The sequence below is a fragment of the Symphalangus syndactylus genome, chromosome 13 (genome assembly GCF_028878055.3).
Source record: "Symphalangus syndactylus isolate Jambi chromosome 13, NHGRI_mSymSyn1-v2.1_pri, whole genome shotgun sequence".
Classification (NCBI taxonomy): Eukaryota; Metazoa; Chordata; class Mammalia; order Primates; family Hylobatidae; genus Symphalangus; species Symphalangus syndactylus.
In genome coordinates this window covers 112,819,919-112,844,460 of record NC_072435.2, presented here as the reverse complement: position 1 = coordinate 112,844,460, position 24,542 = coordinate 112,819,919, and the positions used below count along the sequence as shown (strand labels likewise).

At 47.0% G+C, this 24,542-nt stretch overlaps 1 protein-coding gene and 1 long non-coding RNA gene across 3 annotated transcripts in view; one reads left to right on the top strand and one right to left on the bottom strand.

Moving 5' to 3' along the window:
• The window catches only part of FBXO21 (F-box protein 21), a 48,812-nt gene extending 39,248 nt beyond the window's left edge, over window positions 1–9,564 (top strand). Inside the window, exon 12 of one of the 2 annotated variants that reach the window (XM_055236052.2) lies at window positions 5,245–9,564. In XM_055236052.2, coding sequence (XP_055092027.1) covers window positions 5,245–5,435 — 191 coding nt within the window. In that variant the 3' untranslated portion in view covers window positions 5,436–9,564. The remainder of the gene's footprint in view (window positions 1–5,244) is intronic. The other variant, XM_055236053.2, reaches the window with a different exon arrangement.
• Window positions 9,565–9,836: 272 nt separating this feature from the next.
• The window catches only part of LOC129460052 (uncharacterized), a 37,889-nt gene continuing 23,183 nt past the window's right edge, over window positions 9,837–24,542 (bottom strand). Inside the window, exon 3 of the long non-coding RNA XR_008650141.2 lies at window positions 9,837–10,165. This is a non-coding gene — a long non-coding RNA (uncharacterized lncRNA). The remainder of the gene's footprint in view (window positions 10,166–24,542) is intronic.

The following is a 24,542-nucleotide window of genomic DNA, read 5'->3' as shown; positions in this document are numbered from 1 at the left end:
GAGAGGCCAGATTTTAAAAACACATATTAAATATTTGAACATTTCTGGGTTAATGTGTTTTTATGAAATGTATTTTTTTAAACACTTTTCTTGATCTAGATTTCCAGCCTTTGACTCCAGTGATCCTATTAGCCCAGGATTCAAAATGCTTTTCTAATTACTAGCTCTGCACAGAGAGTTGAAGAGTGAATTAGAAATCACATACATATATGACATCTTCAAATAGTTTTAGTTTGTACAATGAAGAGAATTCTTCCCCCAACGTGTTCTATCTCACCTAAACCCTAATGGGATGACAGGCATCTTGCATGTGTGTAATGTTGTGTTCCCACTAGGGGGCGCACTTTGATACTTTCATGGCTCTGGGTGGGAGAGTGCTGCTCCTGTCCCGCCTCCTGAGTCTAGGTCAGCCGCCGTATTGAAAGGCCAGGAATTCAACTACCATGTGAAAATCTCGTTCTTAAGTTTTGTCTGTAATGGTAAGGCACCTGTACAATGCTTGGTACATGGCATGTCCTCGACAAACGTTGGTTCCCTTTTCCATAACTTCTTTGATACTTCCAAACTCAACTTTCCACCCATACAGCCCTCCCCGCCCGACACACACACACACACACACACACACACACACACACACAGTCCATGGCCAGCTGTACCTGCTGGCAAGTGTGGTGAGGTGAATGGGGAGCCCCTGCATGGGGGCGGGGTTGGGTGTTAAGTGGCACAGACATGTCAGAGGATGCTTTGGCCCGCACTTTCAAATTGTAAAAATCTCAAGCACACATTTCTCTTCCAGCCTAGCAGTTCCACCTCGATCCCTCCACACGTGTACAAGGAGGCCTTTGGCCCCTTCTTTAAAATAGCAAGACAGTTGTCATTCACAAGGAGTCTTCTAGTAGCCTGGGGTCTATGCAGACTGGAATAAATCCTAAGCTGCAATTGAATAAGCTAGTTGTGGGCGAGTGGTTAGAATACGTTTTGTTTAAGTACACACACATAAAGCAATACCAAATTTTAAGTATACTTAGGGTATCCAGCTGCCTATGTGGGTGCTCATAGGAGAAGGACTGGAAAGACACACTGGCACCAATGGTGCTTTTCTCTTGGAGAGGAGGACCGGATCAGGACAGGACAGGTGCCCACACAGGACTCATGGGTAGTGTTTCCATAGTATTTATTCATATATTTTGGGGTAGCTGAACGTTAAAATAAGCAGACAGATTCTCTGAAAACTTGAAGAGAAAACAGGAAGATTTCTCAGGATTTTTCAGAACTTTTAAGTGGTGCCTGGTTCATGTTTTACTCAATTAAGTTTTGTGTTACTTAGATTTATCATTTTTCTTACAAGTAAACTTTGTGAAAATCTTCTTAGTGGATTGGCATTTATTTTTCTTTCATAATACGTAGTTGCCAACTTCATTATGTTGTTAATTTTTTCCTGTTCTGCTTCTTAGCAAGCTAGGAGCTCAGGCCAGTAAATGCACCAAATCCAGTCCTTGTTCTTCTCTAACAGCCAAGAGTGGGGCTGGGAGCGCCCTCGTGGACTGTCATTTACCTCTTGCCTGGTGTCCCACCGTTCCTGCCTGGACTTCGCATGCATCTTGTTCTGGGCCCATGTTCAGAATTCTGTGTAGTAGCTGTTGGGTCACGTTGCCCTAGCAGATCTGTGGATGATAACCTGAGTTTCCGCTTCTTTCCTCCTCCCAACAGAAGCTGAATGTTACCAACACCAGGCTGTTCCTTGATAATACATAGAAAGGAAAAAGTGGAGGAGAAGGGAACAATGCTGAAACACAGGGCTGGGTCTCTGGAGCAGGGCTTCTCAGCCCAGCACTAGTCACATTTTGGTCAAGATAACCATTTGTGGGGAGCCATCCTGTGCGTTGTAGGGTACTTAGCAGCATCCCTGGCCTCCACCCACTGCAAGCTGGCAGCAGCTCTCAATTACAACCAAAAATGTCTGCAGACCTTACCAGATGTCCCTTTAGTAGCAAGAGCCCCCAGATGAGAACTGCTCCAGACGAACTGGCAACAAAGCAGTTATTCTAAACTACCTGCTTGAATTCTGTGTACTTCAGATACCTATGTCCTGTTTACCAATGACAGGTAACAGTGGTTCCCTTAGAGCAAAGGGGATTTTTGTCTCGATGGTATTCCCAGCTTCTTTACCCTCCCTCTACTATTTCTGTGCAGCTCTGCAAGAAAATCCAAACATGGCCAGGCATGGTGGCTCACACTTGTAATCCCAGCACTTCGGGAGGCCAAGACAGGAGGATCATTTGAGCCCAGGAGTTTGAAAACAGCCTGGGCAATGTAGCGAGACCCTGTCTCTACAAAAAAGAAAAGAAAATCCAAAGGCCAGGGCCCTGGCAGCTGGCCTGGTTAAGATACCAGGTTGTGGTCATGTCCCCGTAAGCCTCCTCAAGGAAAAAATGCTTCGCTAGTTGGTTCCTCCTGTTACTGGATGTGAAGAGGGAGGTGGCACCAGTGGGTGGACAGGAAAGGGCATCTTAGCCAGTGGCATTTTGAAACATTTGCAGCATTTTGTTTTTTAACATTTATTGATTTTTCCCAAGAGAAAATCATCTCTAGAGACCTGGTGACAGTAGATTGATCAGAGTTAGTGGATGACTCAGTTTCCTTCTGGGAAAAGTGGGAGGTCCTGAAACTACAGGCTCCTGTGTGTAACGTGGGCTGGAGCGTCCCTTTGGGGGCAGCGGCGTTCTCTGAGTCTACCCAGCACCTCTCCGCCTGCTGTCTCCTGACTGTTGGGTTTTTCTTACATCTGGTTCCCTTCAGCCCTGGAATGGGACTGTCTGGTTTGAGTCTGGGGTTAAATCCTTGGGCAGCCCACGGAACAGCAGAAGGGGGCTCCTTCCAGGGTTACGTGGCAGGGGTGCCTGTGATACCACTGTGGGGTCTGGCACATTGTAAGTGCCCGGTTTAAACTCTGTGCCGCTGTGCCACGTCATGGAGCAACCCCTGATCCATGGTCTTCCAGGCCCTTTCTAAGTGGTACAGCCTTTCTACCCCCACCTTTCTTGGAGGATCTTACAAACAGGTTGCTCATTTTCATGGCCTCCTCCTGCTTTGCTGAATTAATGTGCCATCATTTATTCACACAGTGACCTACACTTGGACGTTTACACTGCTCTTCCATTTTTTCTAGCATAAGTACTGTTAAGGTAAACAGCCTCCATACATTCATCTCTGCACATGGCGTGTCTGTAACTTCCTCAGCGGTACTGATTTGTTGAGACAGTTCTGTCCCTGGTCACAGTCTGCAGAAGCAGCCTAAAACAACATATTCTCACATTTCTTCAGCTCCTCCTGTTTTGTAGTTTAAAAAGAACCCTGCAGATTGAGTCCTACAACTCCTTCCCCCTCTCCCCAAAGACTACCAGTTAAAGTCAGTGCTTCAGAAAGATGCCTGCGTTCATCCTGTGTACTTTGGGGATGCAGGGCCTCTGATGCCCTGACTTTGTGTTTCAGGACGTTTAACCCAGCTGTTTAAGAAATAATAGGCCACACTGTTTGTGTCGGTGAGCCTATCGTTGGCCTTACTGGTATTAATTCATAGACCCATTTGCGTTCATTCGAGTGATGGGCAGTGGCAAGGATGGCTTCAGAGTGATCGGAACTGGGGTGCCCTGGGGACACAGTCACAATAGGAAGATCTGCCCAGCCCAGCTCCCTTCCGGTGCCAGGTCATGGAGGGCATGGCTGGGCTTCTCTTGCATCAGGGGCCACACCCAGTCTTGGGCCAGGCCTCTGTGGGCGGCAAAGAAGGGCACACAAAGCACCGTCCTTTAACTGGCCTCATGGAGGAGCCTTGTTCCAGTTGTTCTGGGGAGGTGGGCAACCAAGCCTTTTAAATACCTTGCCTGTATTCTCTCTCTTTTGTTTTTTTGTTGTTGTTGTTGTTGTTTTTGAGACGGAGTCTTGCTCTGTTGCCCAGGCTGGAGTGCAGTGGTGTGATCTTGGCTCACTGCAACCTCCGCCTTCCATGTTCAAGCATTTCTCTGCCTCAGCCTCCCAAGTAACTGGGGTTACAGACGCCCACCACGACGCCCGGCTAATTTTTGTATTTTCAATAGAGATGGAGTTTTACCGTCTTGGCCAGACTGGTCTTAAACTCCTGACCTCATGACCCCCCACCTCATCCTCCCAAAGTGCTGGGATTACAGGCATGAGCCACCGTGCCTGGCCCTTTTTTTTGTTTGTTTTTCCATTTTTTCAGTCTTATTTTCTATTTCTTTCTTTTTTTTTTTTTTTTTTGAGACGGACTTTTGCTCTTGTCATCCAGGCTGGAGTGCAATGGCATAATCTCAGCTCACTGCAACCTCCACCTCCCAGGTTCAAGCAATTTTCCTGCCGCAGCCTCCTGAGTAGCTGAGACTACAGGAGTGCACCACCATGCCTGGCTAGTTTTTGTATTTTTAGTAGAGACAGGGTTTCACCATGTTAGTTAGGCTGGTCTCGAACTCTTGACCTCAGGTGATCCTCCCGCCTCAGCCTCCCAAAGTGCTGGGATTACAGGTGTAAGCCACTGCCCCCGGCCTTATTTTCTGTTTCTCTAGTGGCAAAATAGAGAACAGAGAGAAGAGGTAGCATGGTTTCCCCAAGAGATGGTACAGATAATAACATCTGATATCCACATGGGGTCTGGAGGCGGAAGCCACCTTCCATTCGTCCCACAGTCTCACAGCAGCCCTGGAAAGAGGCTGCTCGCTGTTGGAAGCTAAGAGCCAGTGTTGGAAAGAGCTTGGGTGGAAAGTGTGGTCTGCGTGAGGGGCTCCTGTGAATAGAGGAGAGGGGTGGCAGGTACGAGACTTGTCACCATGTGACATAGCAACTTCAGAAACTTAGCCACTGCCAAAAAAAGAGCAGGCAGGGATAATCTTGTCCCATTGTCCAGTCAGAGAGACCTGTTGAGTCTCTAGTTTGCCAGTCCCCAAGAGACCTTTGGAGTTTTGCTGGAGCCAGACATCCTGCTCAGAGATGAGGAAAATCCTGCTGTTGCGTGGGGAGCTCTTGGGACACCCGTGCCACCACCCACCTTCTCCTGATTGCCACTTACTGCCCTTTTCCCATTACCCTCTCCTGACTCCATAAACATCTTCAGTCTTCCCTTCTCCACCCCAGAAATGCCACCTGGAAGGGGTGATGGGAGGTTCTCTGGATGAAAGGTGTGGCAGCAATGGACATTGTAATGAGAATGCCCGTGTGCCTCTTTACCAACAGAAAACTTGGAATATAACGTGGAGCCTCAAGAAATCTCACACCCTGACGTGGGACGCTATTTCTCAGAGTTTACTGGCACTCACTACATCCCAAACGCAGAGCTGGAGATCCGGTATCCAGAAGATCTGGAGTTTGTCTATGAAACGGTGCAGAATATTTACAGTGCAAAGAAAGAGAACATAGATGAGTAAAGTCTAGAGAGGACATTGCACCTTTGCTGCTGCTGCTATCTTCCAAGAGAACGGGACTCCGGAAGAAGACGTCTCCACGGAGCCCTCGGGACCCGCTGCACCAGGAAAGCCACTCCACCAGTAGTGCTGGTTGCCTCCTACTAAGTTTAAATACCGTGTGCTCTTCCCCAGCTGCAAAGACAATGTTGCTCTCCGCCTACACTAGTGAATTAATCTGAAAGGCACTGTGTCAGTGGCATGGCTTGTATGCTTGTCCTGTGGTGACAGTTGTGACATTCTGTCTTCATGAGGTCTCACAGTCGACGCTCCTGTAATCACTCTTTGTATTCACTCCATTCCTCCGTCTGTCTGCATTTGTCTCAGAACATTTCCTTGGCTGGACAGATGGGGTTATGCATTTGCAATAATTTCCTTCTGATTTCTCTGTGGAACATGTTCGGTCCCGAGTGAGGACTGTGTGTCTTTTTACCCTGAATTTAGTTGCATATTCAGAGGTAAAGTTGTGTGCTATCTTGGCAGCATCTTAGAGATGGAGACATTAACAAGCTAATGGTAATTAGAATCATTTGAATTTATTTTTTTCTAATATGCGAAACACAGATTTCAAGTGTTTTATCTTTTTTTTTTTAATTTTAAATGGGACTATAACACAGTTTTCCCTCCCGTATTCCTCTCTCGAGTTTATGCACATCTCTATAAATCATTAGTTTTCTATTTTATTACATACAATTCTTTGAGAAAATGCAAATAGTGAACTTTGTGAATGGATTTTTCCATACTCATCTACAATTCCTCCATTTTAAATGACTACTTTTATTTTTTAATTTAAAAAATCTACTTCAGTATCATGAGTAGGTCTTGCATCAGTGATGGGTTCTTTTTGTAGTGAGACATACAAATCTGATGTTAATGTTTGCTCTTAGAAGTCATACACCATGGTCTCCAAAGACCAAAAAATGAGGTTTTGCTTTTGTAATCAGGAAAAAAAAAAAAATAATGAACCTTTAAAAAAAAAAGGTTTCGAAGGGAAAAAAAGTGGTTTCACACCTCTTGTTATTCCTTAGAGTCACTTCAAGGCCTGTTCGAATGTGGCAGGTTAGAAAGAGAGAGAATGTCTTTCATTTGAAGAGTGTTGGACTTGGGTGAAAGGAGATACGTGTGTTGGAATCTGCTTTTCCAAGCCGCCAGGGTCCTGACGGCAGCAGGATGAAGCCTGTTGTGGCGTCTTCTGGGAAAGCCTGACCGTGTGTTCAGACAGCACTGGCTCCTTTCCGAAGTTCTCAGTAACTGAGCCCAGAGTAACTGCACGCCTTCGTGCAGCTCTGGAGCTCTCCCAGCTCTCGGCCTGCCAGTTCTCAAGTGAGCTAATCTTGTCATTAATCGGTAGAAGCTAACTTCTGAAGTTAGAACCTAGTTACTTTGCTCTCAACATTTAAAATAATGCAGTTGCTCTAGTGAATGGGGCGTTAGGGCCCTGTCTGTGCACCTGTCTGTCCATCTGCATGCAGTATTCTCACCCATGTTGAATGCCTGCTGCTTGTTTACCTTTTGGAAACCCTGGAGTGACCAAGGTTTGGAAAGCCACCTGAGACCACTTCATAGCAAGGGAAGGCTTTAAGCAGTTACTAGAAAGAGATGGGGATTTGGCCCCTGGCTCCTCCAGCCTAAATGAGCTATTATCCACTGTCCATGTTCCTCATCAGTCAAATCCAAAGTCAAAGGATTTGAACCTGCATCTGGAAATGTGACCACTCACAGCACCTGGCCCGCCGAGGTTGGGAGGATTGTACACTACTCTCATTTAAAGGGGAAAGTTTGATAATATGGGATTAATTAATATGAATGAGATGCATTAATAAGAACCTGAGCATGCTGAGAGTTGCAATTGTTGGTTTTCTGGTTTGATTGATTTCCTTTTTTCTTAGACACATCAAAGCCAAGAAAGATGGTTTTACCTTTACTGACCCAGCTGTAAATATGTATCTAGACTGTTTTTAAATGTCTTTCTTCACGAATGCTTCATGGGGCTCCAGGAAGCCTGTATCACCTGTGTAAGTTGGTATTTGGGCACTTTATATTTTTCTAAAAACGTGTTTTGGATCCTGTACTCTAATAAATCATAAGTTTCTTTTTAAAAATTTTCCAAAACTTTTCTCCATTTTAAAAAGCCCTGTTATAAAAGTTGAACTTTCACAATGTTAAAATGTTAAATATTTGGATATAGCAACTTCTTTTCTCTCCAAATGAATGCCAAGTTTTTTTGTACAATGGTTAATAAATGGAACTTATCCAGAGAAACCACGCAAATGGCCTGCCCAATTTCGTTTCAGGACAGAAAGCCCAGCCATGACTTGAGTAGAATGTCTCTCACCTCTCTTTGGATCTAAATATGAAAAGTATGTTCCGCTGAATTTTTCTGAGCATTGGTGAGCGGACAGCCTACCTGTAAACCATGACCTCCTTGCCAGACGTTAATTTATCAGCTCACTAGTAACCTTTGAGAATTATCTGGTTGTCATGCAAAGATTGCACTTTTTGAATTATGTTAAAACACATGTTGTAAAATGAGAACTGCTCATGCTTTGAAAGAAAACCAGGTTCTTCGTGCGTTCTGTTGCCGTTGATTTGAATGGCTGCGCTGTATACAATGTGTCCAAAATGTCTCCAGACCACTGTTTCTGTGTGATGTTACTACCTACTATGTGGGAGGAAAAAAGGTTGTAGGTTAAACAAAGTCAACTGACTCTATGGTGGTGTTTCTCCATACCTGTAATGCACAGCACTGTGCGTCGTGACTTTCTAAGAGAAGTGTGCAGCGTGTGTGTCATCTTGATATATTAAACCGTGGAATTTCCCTCCCCTACACGCACGCACCATCCCTGGGGGTCAGATGCTTGCAGACATGCTTTGAAAAGCTATCTCAGTGAGACATCAGTTATGTCCAAAATGAGTTTACCTTAGAATCAGACCGGTTTTGCCAGGCGTCATGTTTGCAAACATTATCCGACTAATCAGATTTTGAAAGGCCGGCTTTCATGTCGCCTGCCTGAGACTCATAACAGATCCCCATTATAAGCGCATTTACACAGCAAAATGATTTTGCTGAGAAAACCAGTATTAAGTACTGGTTTGCTGTACTTAATGAAAACCAGCATTAAGTTGCTGGCTCAGTTTTCCGTTGCATACTATCTACTTAAAGTCCCGTTCTAATTTGTAAGTGTTCCGGTCTTTCCCCACGGAGAAAACAGCAGAGCTGCCGTGTCGCAGGCTTTCTGCTGCTGATGTCGTGTCTCTTTGCTTTCCCCTCCTTAGTCCATACTCCAAGTAAGTGAACTCAGACTGTCAGCAACTTTTTAACTGAAAAGTATCTGTGACCGTGATGATCAAGATGCAGCTCTTCATGTTTTTGTCTTTTTTTTTTTTTTTTTTTTTGGAGGGAAAGAGAGACATCAACTGGACAAAATGCAAAATTTGGATGTGGGACAATTGCTTTTTGGAGACGTGAATAGCTGTACTGTACTTATTATTTCGTGTGGCATGCTAACTTTGAGCCGGGCACTGGCCTAATAAAGTCTTTGTAATCCTCCCAGCAATCCTATAAGGCAGATGCAGATAGTAAAGATTTTAGGCTTTGCAGGCCGCGTACAAACTGCCACATGTTCTCTGTTTTTAAAAGTGTCAACAACATTCTTAGCTCAAGGGCTGTACAAAAACAGGCTGCAGGCGGGATGATGCCCACAGGCCATAGTTGGCTGACCCCTGCTAGGGTGTAGGCACTTAGCATTCCACTGTATAAAGGGGAAACCCAGGTCATACTGCGTGTGCGTGGGTGGAAAGCCGGATGTGGAATACAGGTGGTCCCTGAGTCGCCAGGAACCACTGAGCTCCAGCTGTTCACACCCACACTCTCCGGCGCAAGCAACTACCTCGCCATGGTTTAGCCTTGGTCTAGCAGCAACTTTAACCTTGAATGTTGCATTTCTGAAAAATTTAGGATCTTGAAAGTAAAGGACATCCCTTCGGTGAATAAAATTATGTGCAATTATAGAATACATGTATTATGGCCACGTAGCAATGACTGTATTAGGGCTATGCTAGTTCTGTAATAAATAGACCCAAAAAGCAACAATGGCTCAAACACCATAGAACTTTTTTGCTTCCATAATATTGGGCAGGGGAATGGGCTAGCAGGGCAGCCCTCATGCAGGCATCAGAGGCAGAGCACCCTGAGCCGTCCGTCTCTATCCAGCCTGAAGTAGCGGGGAGCATGGAGGGCCGAGACCCATCTGGGAGCTTCCATGAGCCAGGTGTGGAAGTGGCACCCCTTATGTCCACTCTCATTTTGCACGGAGGCGGGAAATGTCGTCCAGTTGTGTTCTAGGAAAGGAGACAGGACACAGTGTGGGTGGAAGCTCTGGTCCACTGCACGGGCCACTCCAGTGTGCTTCTCCGCGGCAGGAGACGGCCACGGACAGCTAAGCCAGGCTGTGCGTGGGGACGAACACATTTCTCCAGTCTCCGGCTCAGTCACCCCTGCCTCAGTAGAACATAGAGGCAGCGGAGTTCCCTTCAGATGGCACTGCCTGTGTACACACGGTCTCCACCGCAGATGGCTGCAGCAGCGGGGAGCAGACCTCACCCTGTAGGTCACGTGCACTACCTCTGCCTCGACAGCCAGATCTCAAGTGCCTGGCCATGCCTTCGTTCCAGAGGAGGTGCCAAATGGTTTCCTGTGCGCCCCAAAGGAAGAGAAAAGGTTTGGTGGGCACCGACGTGTGTGCCTCACCCCCAGAGCCCTCCGCAGTCCCTGCATCCTACTCAGCTCAGTTTCCCTGGGCCGTGCAAGTTCCCTCCATCAGCCCAGCGTGGCGCCTCCGGGATCCCCCACCCCCAATTCCCATTAAGAGGTGAAGCAAGGACGGCAGCTGCAATAAGAACTCCCATTTGAGAAAAAGAAAGAATGAAACAGAAGTTGCTGGTCTCTAGCAGGGATGAAATCTCACTCGCGGGGACCTTGTTAAGACCCCTGCCTTTGTCATGGCCGGGGGTGACGTTTCTTGCATAAGCCCTGACTGCTCTCCTGGAGGAACTCCCTGCCCTCTGGGAAGTTCTTCCTCAAATCTCATCCTCTCTGGTCTCCTCAGAAGTGGGTGTCGGGTGCATCCTGCCGGGGTGCTGGCCAACTTTCACACTCCACTTCCTGCCGGGTGCAGCTTTAGGGGGCTGTCCAAGACTTTTATTTACTTATGTGTACAACAAGCTTGCGATTCTTCTGGCAATGATTCCCTCTAAAGCTTAGCAGGCTATTAACCTGTTGGTGCCAGTAATCGTAGCCAGCTTTGTCACCTCTTGGCTCTCCCTTCCCCCTGACTTAACGTGGCTTATTGTGGCTGCCTTCATCTGATATTAACCAAAGGTGAGGCTCGCTGCTTAAGTGAAAATTGTTTTTTGTTTTTTGAGAGTTTCGCTCTTCTTGCCCGGGCTGGAGTGTAGTGGCGCAATCTCAGCTCACTGCAACCTGTCTCCTGGGTTCAAGCGATTCTCCTGCCTCAGCCACCCAAGGAGCTGGGATTACAGGCACGTGCCACCACCCTAGGCTAATTTTGTATTTTTAGTGGAGATGGGGTTTCACCATGTCAATCATCAGGCTGGTCTCAATCTCCTCACCTCGGGTGATCATCTGCCTCGCCTTCCCAAAGTGCTGATTACAGGCATTTAACGGGCCTTTGTTGTTCGGTGATTTTCTTTGAGACGGAGTCTCGCTCTGTCACCCAGGCTGGAGTAGAGCGGCACGACCTTGGACTCCCTGGTTCGATCGATTCTCCTGCCTCAGCCTCCTGAATAGCTGGGATTACAGGCGTGTGCCGCCACACCCAGCTGATTTTTGTATTTTTAGTACAGACAGGGTTTCACCATATTGACCAGGATGGTCTCGATCTCATGACCTTGTGATCCACCCACCACAGCCTCCCAAAGTGCTAGGATTACAGGTGTGAGCCACGCACCTGGCTTTTTTTTTTTTTTTTTTTTTTTTTTTTTTAGACGAAGTCTTGCTCTGTCACCCAGGCTGGAGTGCAGTGACGTGATGTCAGTTCACTGCAACCTCCACCTCCTGGCTTCAAGTGATTCTTGTGCTTCAGCCTCCCAAGTGGCTGGGATTACAGGTGTGCACCACCACTCCCAGCTAATTTTTGTATATTTAGTAGAGACGGGGTTTCGCCATGTTGGACAGGCTGGTCTCAAACTCCTGGCCTTGAGTGATTCACCTGCTTCGGCCTCCCAAAATGCTGAGATTACAGGCGTGAGCTACCTGCGCGGCCGATTTTCATTCTCCTCTCTTGTTGGTGTGTAGAAGCAGTGGCCTTTTCCACATAGGACATCTGGGATTTCAGTCTCTTTTCCATTTTAGTTCTCAAACCAGCACATTTTTGCTTCACTCCTGTTTTTCTTGTCTTCCCTGGTGATAAACAACAAAGAGCAATCTACACACTGTATTCCTTGTCTCTTTTGGCTACTTTCTCTAGACTGGCTGCAGGGCCAGTGGTTCCAGCTTGCAAACCGAAAGCCATAATTCTACCAATTCTGATCCCCAAACAGAGCTCTCGAGCCTTCTGGCCTCCCCAGGAGGTGTTTCCTTCCCACTTGACTGCTAGGCTAACACCGTAGAGTTTAGGGTTTTTATACAGTGGTGCCCCTCTCAATGGTTTTGTTTGTTTTTTATTATTATTATCATCATTAAGTTTAAAGTGGGCTAGTATTTCCATAGGAAGTTCTACTTCCTATTTGGCCGTGCAATTAAGAAAAAAAAAAAACTGAGAACAATGATTCAAGTCTTTGGGAGTGGGAAGAGCTACACGTCGTTTAGTAAATGCAAGGAAGGAAGTTGCACAGAATACAGAAAGGAGAAATTTTGGGAGAATGAACTAGGTAGTCTCATTATAGAATCCTTGCATGGTTAGAATTTCCAGCTGGGCACAGTGGCTTGTATAATCCCAACACTTTGGGAGGCCAAGGTGGAAGGATCGCTTGAGGCTAGGAGTTTGAGATCAGCCTGAGCAATATAGAAAGACCCCCATCTCTACAAAAAATTTAAAAATTAGCCAGGCGTGATAGCTTGTGCCTATAGTCCCAGCTACCCAGGAGGCTGAGGCAGGAAGATTGCTTGAGGTCAGGGCTGCAGTGAACTGTGATGGCGCCACTGCGCTCCAGCCTGGGTGACGGAGCAAGACTATCTCAAAAGAGAAAAAAGAAAGAGAAAAAAAGAATTTCCACCTACTTTTTTTTTTTTTTCTGGAGACAGAGTCTCACTCTGTCACCCAGGCTGGAATGCAGTGGCACAATCTTGGCTCACTGCAGCCTCCGCCTCCTGGGCTCTTGTGTCTCAGCCTCCCGAGTAGCTGAGGCTACAGGCGTGTGGCACCACACCCGACTAATTTTTGTATTTTTAGTAGAGACACGGTTTCACCATGTTGCCCAGGCTGGTCTCGAACTCCTGACCCCAAGTGATCTGCCTGCCTCGGCCTCCCAAAGTGCTGGGATTACAGGCATGAGCCACCGCGCCCGGCTCTCCACCTACTTTTTAAATGAAAGAATTCTTATAGAAATGTTCATATTCAAGTTATTGAATTTGGGAGAAATTCATACTTTGAATGAAAGTTACGGTTTTCCTATTTCTAAATCATTATAATCTCGCAATCCTAGGATTCTTTAATAATCTACCAGTTTTTGTAGGACGATTTTCCCAGTTGCGTCTGTTACTGTGCAGAGGGCTCTGTGCCCGATATCTGTGCTGTCCTCCACCCCAAGGTTTCTCAACCTTCTTTCCAGTATTGCCTGCTCCAGGAGCCTTTTTAGGCTATTTTTTTCCTAATCCCCCCCGCGAAATTGTTTTGACTTTTTTTTATGGAGACGACATTCATCTAATATGAAATTAACCATATCACTGGTATTTACTTCATTCACAGTGTTGTCAGCTTCCACCTCTAGTTCCAAAACATTTTCATCACCCTAAAATAAAACCCCCGTGCCCATTAGGCAGTCACTCCCCATTCTTCCCTCCCCCAGCCCGTGGCACCCACCAGTCTGCTTTCTGTCTCTGGATTTGCCTGTTCTGTGCATTTCATATACGTGGAATCACACACGAGGTGGCCCTCTGTGCCTGGTTTCTTTCAGCATCACGCTTTCAAGGTTCATCCTCTTTGTAGCATGTATTGGCACTTCATTCCTTTTAATGGCTAAATATTTATGGATATACCACATTGTTTTGTTTTTATTCTATTTATTTATTTATTTATTTATTTTGGAGACAGAGCCTTGCTCTGTTGCCCAGACTGGGGTGCAGTGGTGCGATCTCAGCTCACTGCAACCACTGCCTCCTGGGCTCAGGCGATTCTTCTGCCTCAGCCTCCCGAGTAGCGGGGACTACAGTCACGCACCACCACGCCCGGCTAATTTTTTGAATTTTTAGTAGAGATGGAGTTTCACTATGTTGCCCAGGGTGATCTAGAACTCCTGAGCTCAGGTGATCTGCCCGCCTCGGCCTCCCAAAGTGCTGGGATTACAGGTGTGAGCCACCACACCTGGTCTATTTTATTTTTAGTTTTTGAAATAAAAATTGTGGCCCAGGCTGGAGTGCAGTGGCACAGTCATGGCTGACTGCAGCCTCTGCCTCACTGCAACCTCCACCTCCTGGGCTCAGGTGATCTCCCACGTCAGCCTCCCGAGTAGCTGGGACCACTGGTGTGCACCACCATGCCCGGCTAATTTTGTTTTGGTTTTTTATTTGTTTGTTTGTTTACTTGTTTTGTAGAGATGAGGTTTCTTTATGTTGCCCGGGCTGATCTGGAACTCCTGGGCCCAAGCAATCTGCCTGCCTCAGCCCACATTTTGTTTATCCATTAAGTTACTGATGGACATTAGAGCTATTTCTACTTTTTAGCTATTGTGAATAGTGCTGCTGTGAGCCCTCCATGAAATGATTTTTTTTAATTTTTAATTTAATTTTATTATTTTTTTCAGATGGATTCTCACTCTGCCACCCAGGCTGGAGTGCCATGTCACAATCTTGGCTCACTGCAGCCTCCGTTTTCTGGGTTCATTTGATTCTCTTACCTCAGTCTCCTGAGTAGCTGGGATTACAGGTGTGCACCACCACGCCTAACTAATTTTTCTTTTCCTTTTTTTTTTTTTTGTTTTTTTTTTTTTTGAGATGGAGTCTTGCTCTGTCACCCAGGCTGGAGTGTAGTGGCACGATCTTGGCTCACTGCAACCTCCGCCTCCTGGGTTCAAGCGATTCTCCTGTCTCAGCTTCCTGAGTAGCTGGGATTACAGGCACACACCACTACGCCCAGCTAATTTTTGTATTTGTAGTAGAGACAGGGTTTCACCATGTTGGCCAGGCTGGCTCGAACTCCTGACCTCAGGTGATCCACCCGACTTGGCCTCCCAAAGTGTGCTAGGTTACAGGCGTGAGCCACTGCACCTGGCCTAATTTTTCTACTTTTAGTAAAGACGGGGTTTCGCTATGTTGGCCAGGCTGGTCTCGAACTCCTGACCTCAAGTGATCCGCCCACCTCGGCCTCCTAAAGTGCTGGGATTACAGGCTTGAGCCACTGTGCACAGCTCCATGAAATGTCAGTGCCAAAGATAAACTAAACTGCTTATGTATTATATATGTGTATATATATATATGCTTTATACATTAAAAGCATAAATACACATACTTTTTTTCACTCCCCCTTGGGGGCGATATTGCCTCTTTGAAAATGCAAGCTCCACCTGGGTGGTAGTATTGGGAACAGCTGCTCTCTGTTCTTGCTCACTGGTTGACCATTGGTATCTTTGAGTGCCTTTTAATGTACCCACCTTTCTTGGTGCCAGGAGCTGTAGTAAATGCAGAAGTACATTTCTGTCGCTTATAAGGGCTAAAATGTATACTCCAAAGACTTTTTTTTTATATGTAATCTTTGCTTATTATATTGACTTTACCCACCCCAGATCTCCTAAAATCTGTTACTAAAAATAAGGCCGGGTATGGTTGCTTGTCACGGCTATAATCTCAGCACTTTGGGAGGCCGAGGTGGGCAGATTGCCTGAGGTCAGGAGTTCGAGACCAGCCTGGCCAACATGGTGAAACCCCATCTCTAGTAAAAATACAAAAAATTAGCCAGGCATGGTGGCAGATGCCTGTAATCCCAGCTACTGGGGAGGGTGAGGCAAGAAGAATCGCTTGAACCCAGGAGGCAGAGGTTGCAGTGAGCCAAGATCGTGCCATTGCACTCCAGCCTGGGAGACAAAGCGAGACACCATCTCAAAAAAAAAAGAAAGTGCGTTACAAGACATCCTAGGTAATGACTACTTTGTTTGTTTGTTTGTTTGTTTGTTTGTTTGTTTGTTTGTTTTGAGACAGAGTCTCGCCCTGTCACCGAGGCTGGAGTGCAGTGACATGATCTTGGCTCACTGCAACCTCCACCTCCTGGGTTCAAGCGATACTCCTGCCTTAGCCTCCCAAGTAGCTGGGATTACAGGCGTGTGCCACCATGCCAGGCTAATTTTTGTATTTTTAGTAGAGATGGGGTTTCACCACGTTGGCCAGGCTGGTCTTGAAGTCCTCACCTCATGTGATCCACCTGCCTCAGCCTCCCAAAGTGCTGGGATTATAGGTCTAAGCCACCGCACCTGGCAGTAATGACTACTTTTGTATGGAACTATTTACTCAATAGTTGCCACAAAATTAGAGAATTGGGCCAGGCGTGGTGGCTCACACCTGTAACTCCAATGCTGTGGGAGGCTGAAGCGAGTGGTTCACTTGAGCCCAGGAGTTTGAGACTAGACTGGGCAATATAGTGAGACCCCTATCTATAAAAAATTTTTAAAATTAGGCAGGTGTGGTGGCAGCCGTCTGTAATCCCAGCTATTCAGGAGCAGAGGCAGGAGGGAGGATCGCCTGAGCCCAGGAGTTTGAGGCACAGTGAGCCGTGATCACACCACTGCACTCCAGCCTAGGTGGCAGAGCGACACAAAAAAAAGATTAGAGAATTTGAAAGCCCCTTAACAATCAACTGCTAGAGCATCCATTCCTGATATGTTACATATACAAGTAAGGAGGCCCAGAGGGGTTAAGTGACTTGATTGGCCAATGTCTGAGACCTGGGTCCCAGCCTGGGCCTTTGGGTTTGATCACAGGGGTGTTTCTGTTGCCCCAGATTGCTTTCTCTATAGGGTTTTCTTGTCCTACAGAAAATGTCTTGCTAACAATGTCATCCTTTAATGATTCAAAGCCTGTTCTTTTATTATTTATTTTATTTTATTTTTATTTTTATTTATTTTTTTTGAGACAGGGTCTTGCTCTGTCACCCCAGCAGGAGTGCAGTGGCACCATCAAGGCTTACTGAAGCCTCCAACTCCTGGGTTGAAGTGATCCTCCTGCCTCATCCTCCTGAGGAGCTGGGACCACAGGCATGTGCCACCATGCCCAGCTACTTTTTTAATTTTTTTTTTTTTTTTGTAAACATGGGGTTTCGCCATGTTTCCCAGGCTGGTCTCAAACTCCTGGGCTCAAGTGATTCACCAGCCTCAGCGTCCCAAAGTGCTAGGATTACAGACGTGAGCCACCACGCCCTGCCAAGCCTTGTTATTTCTTTCTCACTAACTGTACATGGCAGCCTCCTGGCCAGATACAGCACTCTGTCTTGTCACTCACATTTACTTTGTAGAAGGAAAGCGAGCAAGTGTTATCCTTCACCATCTCAGCAACGTGCGCTCTTGAAGTTTGGGGAAAACCTATTCTAAGCCTACAAAGACTTCTAAAGGAAGTTGCTTCTGAAAATACGATTTCCTCTGAAGCCGGGGTTGGCACACTGTTTCTGTAAAGGGCCAGACAGTGCGTATTTTGGGCTTTGCGGGCCATATGGTTTCTGTTGCAGTGACTCAGCTCTGCCATCGTAGCGGGAAAGCAGCCATAGGCAATACGAATGAGTTTGGCCGTGTTCCTTAAACCTTTATGTCCAGAGCCAGGCCGTGGACTGGGTTAGGCTCACAGGCTGTAGTGTCCTCACCCCTACTGTAAAGTTCATTTAAACAGTGCTCTTTTAATAGACGTCTAAGCAACACCAAAACATTGAAAAAAAAATAGTGTAATGGAAACCAAGATACCCCCAAGACTCAGCAGTTGTTGTGTTTTATCTCCCTCTTCCTGTATGTGTGCTTTTTCCCTGAACCATTCGAAAGTGTCTCAAGCAGCTTGAAACTGCTTCCTAAATATTTCAGCATGCATCTCCTAAGAACAGGGGCACTTCCCTACCTAAGCACAGTATCAATCATACCTAAGAAAATAGTGATGCAAAAAGTGCATCCTAAATAAGACGAAACTGGATGTTGAGGATCAACCAGTTTTATCATAGAACCTTACAGCACTTCAATTTTCTGAATACCACCCTGTTCATAGCTGGAATCAATAGAGTAGAAGTTGTCAAAGAAACAGGTAAGGCCGGGCGCAGTGGCTCATGCCTGTAATCCCAGCACTTTGGGAGACCGAGGCAGGTGGATCATCTGAGGTCAGGAGTTTGAGACCAGCCTGACCAATGTGGTGAAACCCCGCCTCTACTAAAAATACAAAATTAGCCAGGTGTGGTGCCGCATGCCTGTAATCCCCAGCTACTTGGGAGGTTGAGGCAGGAGAATCACTTGAACCCGGGAGGAAGAGGTTGCAGTGAACCGAGATCGTACCATTGCACTCCAGCCTAGGCAACGAGCAAAACTCTGTCTCAAAAAAAAAAGAAAGAAAGAAAAGAGAAAAAAGGAAAAGACAGCTAAAATCACTCAACACTAAATCCATTTGCCCAAGGCAAACCCTGCAACTGCCTGACAAAATATCTGCTGTTGCAGGTAAGCTGGGGTTCCAAAATGTTCTCTTGCTACAGATATAAAATTCGGTAGAAACAATTTTTTTTTTTTAAATTTGAGATAGGGTCTTGTTCTCTTGCCCAGGCTGGAGTGTGGTGGTGCAGTCTCGGCTCATTGCAACCTTGACTTCCCTGGCTCAGGTGATTCTCCCATCTCAGCCTCCCAAGTAACTGAGACTACTGGTGTGCACCACCACGCCTGGCTAATTTTTTGTATTTTTAGTAGAGATGGGATTTCACCATGTTGCCCAGGCTAGTCTCAAACTCCTGGGCTCAAGCAGCCCTCCTGCCTTGGCCTCCCAAAGTGCTGGGATTACAGGCGTGAGCCCCTGCGCCCAGCTGGAAACAATGCCTTTAAATCCTTTGCCTTAACAGGGAGGGGCATCATCCTTTTTCATCAAGGTTCAGCGGGAGCCCGCGGAATCAGCGTTTCGTCCCTGTCTTCCTTAGGTCAGTACTGGCTCTACCCTCACAGAGTTGGGCAGACTAGGGGGATGGCAGAGTTCACTTATAAAGGCCCATATATAATCTTGCGGTTTCCTTACTTTATTTTTCTTTAAGAGACAGAGTCGGCCGGGCGCAGTGGCTCATGCCTGTAATCCCAGCACTCTGGGAGGCCGAGGCGGGCGGATCACGAGGTCAGGAGACCGAGACCATCCTGGCTAACACGGTGAAACCCCGTCTCTACTAAAAAATACAAAAAAAAGGTAGCTGGGCGTGGTGGCGGGCGCCTGTAGTCCCAGCTACTCCAGAGGCTGAGGCAGGAGAATGGCGTGAACCCGGGAGGCGGAGCTTGCAGTGAGCCGAGATGGCGCCACTTGACTCCAGCCTGGGAGACAGAGCGAGACTCCGTCTCAAAAAAAAAAAAAAAAGAGAGACAGAGAGACACAGTCTTACTCTGTCGCCCAGGCTGGAGTACAGTGGCATGATCATAGCTCATTACAACCTTGAACTCCTGGGCTCAAGTGATCCTTCCGCCTCAGCCTCCCAAGTACCTGGGACTACAGGTGCCTGCCACCTCGCTTAGCTAGTTTTTATTTATTTATTGTAGAGACAAGATCTTTCTGTGTTGCCCAGGCTGGTCTCAAATTCCTGGGCTCAAGCAATCCTCTCACCTTAGCCTCCCAAAATGCCGGGAATACAGGCGTGAGCCAGCATGCTGGGGCTTACTTTTTAAATTAGTGGTATCTAAGACCTTGACTCAACATACTGCAATGGCTAAGAGAAATGATTTGGGCTGAGGTATAAGAATAGCCCATCGGCTGGGCACGGTGGCTCATGCCTGTAATCCCAGCATTTTGGGAAGTCGAGGTGGGCAGATCACCTGAGGTCAGGAGTTCAAGACCAGCTTGGCCAACATAGTGAAACCCCCATCTCTACCAAAAAAAATACAAAAATTAGCCGGGCGTGGTAGCATGTGCCTGTAATCCCAGCTACCCAGGAGGCTGAGGCAGGAGAATTGCTGGAACCTGGGAGGCAGAGGCTGCAGTGAGCTGAGATCGCGCCACTGCACTCCAGCCTGAGCGACAGAGTGAGACTCTGTCTCAAAAAAAAAAAAAAAAAAGCCCCTCTGAGTTTGCTCTGGGGGCTGTGATTTATTTCTGTATGGGACAGGATTGTACTCAGCAACATCATCTGCAAAGAACATAACGGTCTCTCTTCTGCGCCTGCCTCATGGTGTGAATGAGCCACTGCTGTACTAATGCATTGAAATGTCCATGCTGTCACCCCTAAGCCTCCTTTAAGCTTCTGCCCCTCTCAGCCCACTGAGGATATGTAGCCATTGATATGAGTGCCAACAGCTATTTCTTATAAGGAGCAAGCCAAGGCCAGGTGTGGTGGCTCATGCCTGTAATCCACCCACTTTGAGTGGATCTTTTTGAGCTCAGGAGTTTAAGACCAGCCTAGGCAACATGGCAAAACCCCATCTCTACAAAAAAAAATACAAAAATTAGCTGGGTGTGGTGGCACGCGCTTTGTGGTCCCAGCTACTCGGGAGGCTGAGGCTGGATAATCGCTTGAACCCAGGAAGTGGAGGTTGCAGTGAGCCGAGATCGTGCCACTGCCCTCCAGCCTGAGTGACAGAGTGAGATTCTGTCTCGAAAAAAAAAAAAAAAAAAGAAAAGAAAGAAAGCCAGCCAGCTATGTCTCTTATAATGCCCTGTTGAATGCTGTTGAACACCATCCTCCCACTTCTGGACTCAAGGAGCTTTGTTTTTTCTGAGCACTGGATAACAGAAACAGAGACATGACACTCCTCCAAGAGCCTCCGGATTATAGAGCCTTTAAGGCATCCGTCTTGAGAGATCAGAGTCTTATAAGGGCTAGAGATACTGTGTGTCAGGGCTTGCCTGAGACTGTTCCTGAAAACTTCAGCTTAGCTCGTTTGCATTTGACTCCATTTGGGCCAGTGGTCTCTCGGCTTGTGTGGCTGGCTCAGCCTGGGGCCACAGGTCTCTGCAATGGTGTGTCTGCCCTGCCTTCAGGACCCGTATCCCAAAATGTGGAAAACACCATCAGCAGCTTCAGAACCAAATGTAACTCTCCTCAAGTGTGAGATAATCCCATTCAGGTGGTGGGTGACTTGGAATCGAGGTGGCCAAGGTGTCACGGAGTAGCCATTTAGACCACAGCAGCTCGGGGGAACAAGGAGCTCATCCAACCCCATTTGCTTGGGTCTATCATTCCAATGAGGCTTCTGCTGTAGGGAAGGCCTTGCTGTTCTTTCCCACGGACCTCAGAGGCATGTCAGTTACCACCTCCCAAGGTCAGCATTCATACCCTGCTCCTGCCTGAGCTGGAGCCGCTGACATAATCGGCAGGCAAACTCTTCTGGAATGTTAGATGAAGTCAGCTTTACCTTCCTGTGACAGGACACCCTTTGCCAAAAAGCACAAACATTCCACTCTGTGTAAAGCTCATGCTGTTCTGACCCCTTCTTCTGTGCCAGCCACATATACCTGGAATTCTCCACTTTACAGCTGAGGAAACCAGAGCCCAGAGAAGTTGAGTAACTTGCCCAAGGCAGCAATGTGCTAAGGCATGCTTCATAATGCCACAGGCGTGCTTGTTACATGCCAGTTACATACCAAGGACATGTGAGAGCACACTTATTGCATGTTATGGTCACACTTATTTGCATGACACTAGCATGCACATTACATGCCACTCACGTTGAGGCATGCCTATCATGTGGCAAATACATGCCATTGTCATTGCATATTACATGGTACTAGCATTCTCATACATGTGTGTTACATGCTTTTATATAGTATTGTCAGGCTTATTTTTACTATGATCATACCTATTACATACTAAGGGCATGCTTGTTATGTGCTACTGACATGATAGGACATGCCAATTACATGCCCACTGATTGCATCCTATGGTCATGCCTACACACACAGATGACAGTGATAGTGACAGATGACAGCAACATTACTTGTGACAGTGACTGGTGACCGTATGACAGGTCACATGTGACATTTAACAGGTGACTTGTGACAGTGACATGACAGTGCAGGAGACAGTTACATGTGACAGTGACATTACATGTGACAGTGACTCAGGACAGTGCTATGTGACAGTGACAAGTCACATGTGACATTTGACAGGTGACTGACATGACAGTAACAGGTGACAGTGACATTACATGTGACAGGTGACATAGGTGACAGTGCCATTTGACAGATGACATCCTAAAACATGTTAAGGACATGTTTACTGCATGCCAAGGACAGAATGTTGCAAGAACATACACATTACATGCTAAGGGCATGTACATCACATGCTAAGGACATACCCCTTACATACTAAGGATGTCTCTTACATGTCAGGAACATGTGGCATGCTTATGTGTTGAAGCCATGGCAATGACATGCTAATGGCCTGCTTTTTACATGTTAAAGATGTGCTTACTACATGGCCATGCCAATGACGTGACATACCAATGACAAAACATGCTTGTTGCATACCAAGGACATGCCAAAGACATGCAAATGACCTGTGACATGTTAGTGATGTGACAGGTGACAGGTGTCAGGACAGATGAGTGATGTGACATGATAGGCAACAGATGACAGTGACGTGACAAACAGGTGATGATTCAGGTAATAGGTGACATGCAACAGGTGGCAGTGACAGGCAACAGGTGACAGTGACATGTGACGTGACAATGACAGGTGACATGTGACAGGTGACAGTGATGTGACAGTTTATAACAATGTCATATATCAATACCTAATATCTCCTCTGCAGCTAGGTCTTCCATCTTCTTTCTCTTAATTACTCATTGAAATCATTGAGCACCATTTACCATTTGTTAATCACTTTAATTCGCTCCCCAGCTTGGAGCTGGGGGTGGACATGTTGCTGCTGAACAGAAGGGCTGGTTCCGGGTCTTAGATGTGTAGGTTTGTAACGTGTGGAGTGGCAGCCCTGAAGTGAGCCATGTAGGAGGGGGCAGAAGTCCCCTGACAGTACTGTGTACCCAGTAATAGAGACAAACAGATGGCCCAGGGTGAGGGAGAGCAAGGGAACAACATTTTGTAGTTTAGTAGTGAGAGATGCTGCGAATTGTCACTGTCTAGGCAGGATATATTCGGCATGAGTCACCCTCAGTCTAGGCTGCACAGCAACCCCAGGCGAATAGCATCTCTAATCTTAAAAGCTCATTAAACTCTGGCTGTGTGCGCCCTGCCTGGAAAAGCCTCTGTTGAACAGGGAGCACCAAGAGAGCGAGAAAGGAGCCAGTGGCTGCACGAGATGGCCCAGGTATCCCGCCAGCAGGTCGCACACCCAGGCTCTTCCCCACCAAGGAAAAGCACCTGTTCCTATTTGGGAAAGAGAGAGAGGAGAGTGGTAATTTTCCATTTTCCTTTCCTGAGTGAGTCATATGAAAGCAAAATGTGTTCCCAGCTTGTGTTACTACTTCTGTCATTGCTGGGCTGCACAGATCAAAGGCTGGGGGAGATGTGTCTCCCCTCCCAACCCCTTGATCTATTCTTTCCAAGATTCACTTCCCTCTCCCCGCTTCAGAAGCCTCATTATCTGTCTGGAGCCCCCTGGTTTGCCTGGAGATGGTCTGCTGTCCTTTCATTTTAAATTAAAATGCTCCTGCCTCTTGGTGGCCCAGTGAGGTGTGGGGGTTCAGGATGGGATATGAGGTGTTCGGCCATGGCTTACTGCCTTGGTGGAATGTGCCAGCAATCCACAAGAACACAGCAGGCTGGGAGAGGGGCCATGGCTTCAGAAATACTGCCATGGGGCTATTGTTTGTAGACCAAACCTGGACTCTCCTCCTGCTGCCCATGGATCAGGACCAGCTATGCCCACGTAGGCCTAGAACCATCCAGGTTGCGAGCAACTTACCATTTCTACATTGGTGGCTGTTTCTAACACCCGAGGAGGTTGACTCACCGAGTAGACTGGTAGGGTCTTAGGAAGGAAATCAGTTATTTGGCCTCACACTCTGGCAAATGCCCTAAGGGAATCCGTTGAGTTCCTGAATGCAGATAAAACTCTTTCTCATTCATCAAAATGAGCCCTGGGGCTCACCCCTTCTCTCACCCTTCAAGGTTCATCCATCACCTTGTCCTGCTCTAGGGACCACACTGGACCTCTGTGCCTCCCCGCCGCCACCACCCTGGTCCAAGCCACCACTGTCCCTTACCTTGGCAAGTTCACCTGCCTCCTACCTGGTTTTTCTAAAATCTGTATCTCTTGGAATGACTCCCTTGCTTGATGGCTTCCTGTTGCCCTTAGAACAAAGTCCAACTTTTAAGCACAGTGTATTACCCTCCTGCACACAGACTCTGCCTCTGCCTCTGCCTCTGCCACGAGTTAGAGGCTACCTGACTTCCCTACACCCTCCTGCCTCTGGGCCATTGCACAGGCTGTTTCCTTTGCCTGGAACTCACTCTACCTACATTCATATTTTTTGAGCTCCTACCATGTGCATAGCAGCATGCTAGGTGCATGGAACATATAACAGACACCCAGGCTATTTAGCCACGTTGGGCATGTAACAGTAATGAAGTCATATTGTATTAGTCCGTTTCATGCTGCTAATAAAGACATACCTGAGACTGGGTAACTTGGAAAGAGATTTAATGGACTCACAGTTCCATATGGCTGGGGAGGCCTCACAATCATGGCGGAAGACAAAGGAAGAGCAAAGGGACGTCTTACATGGCAGCAGGAAAGA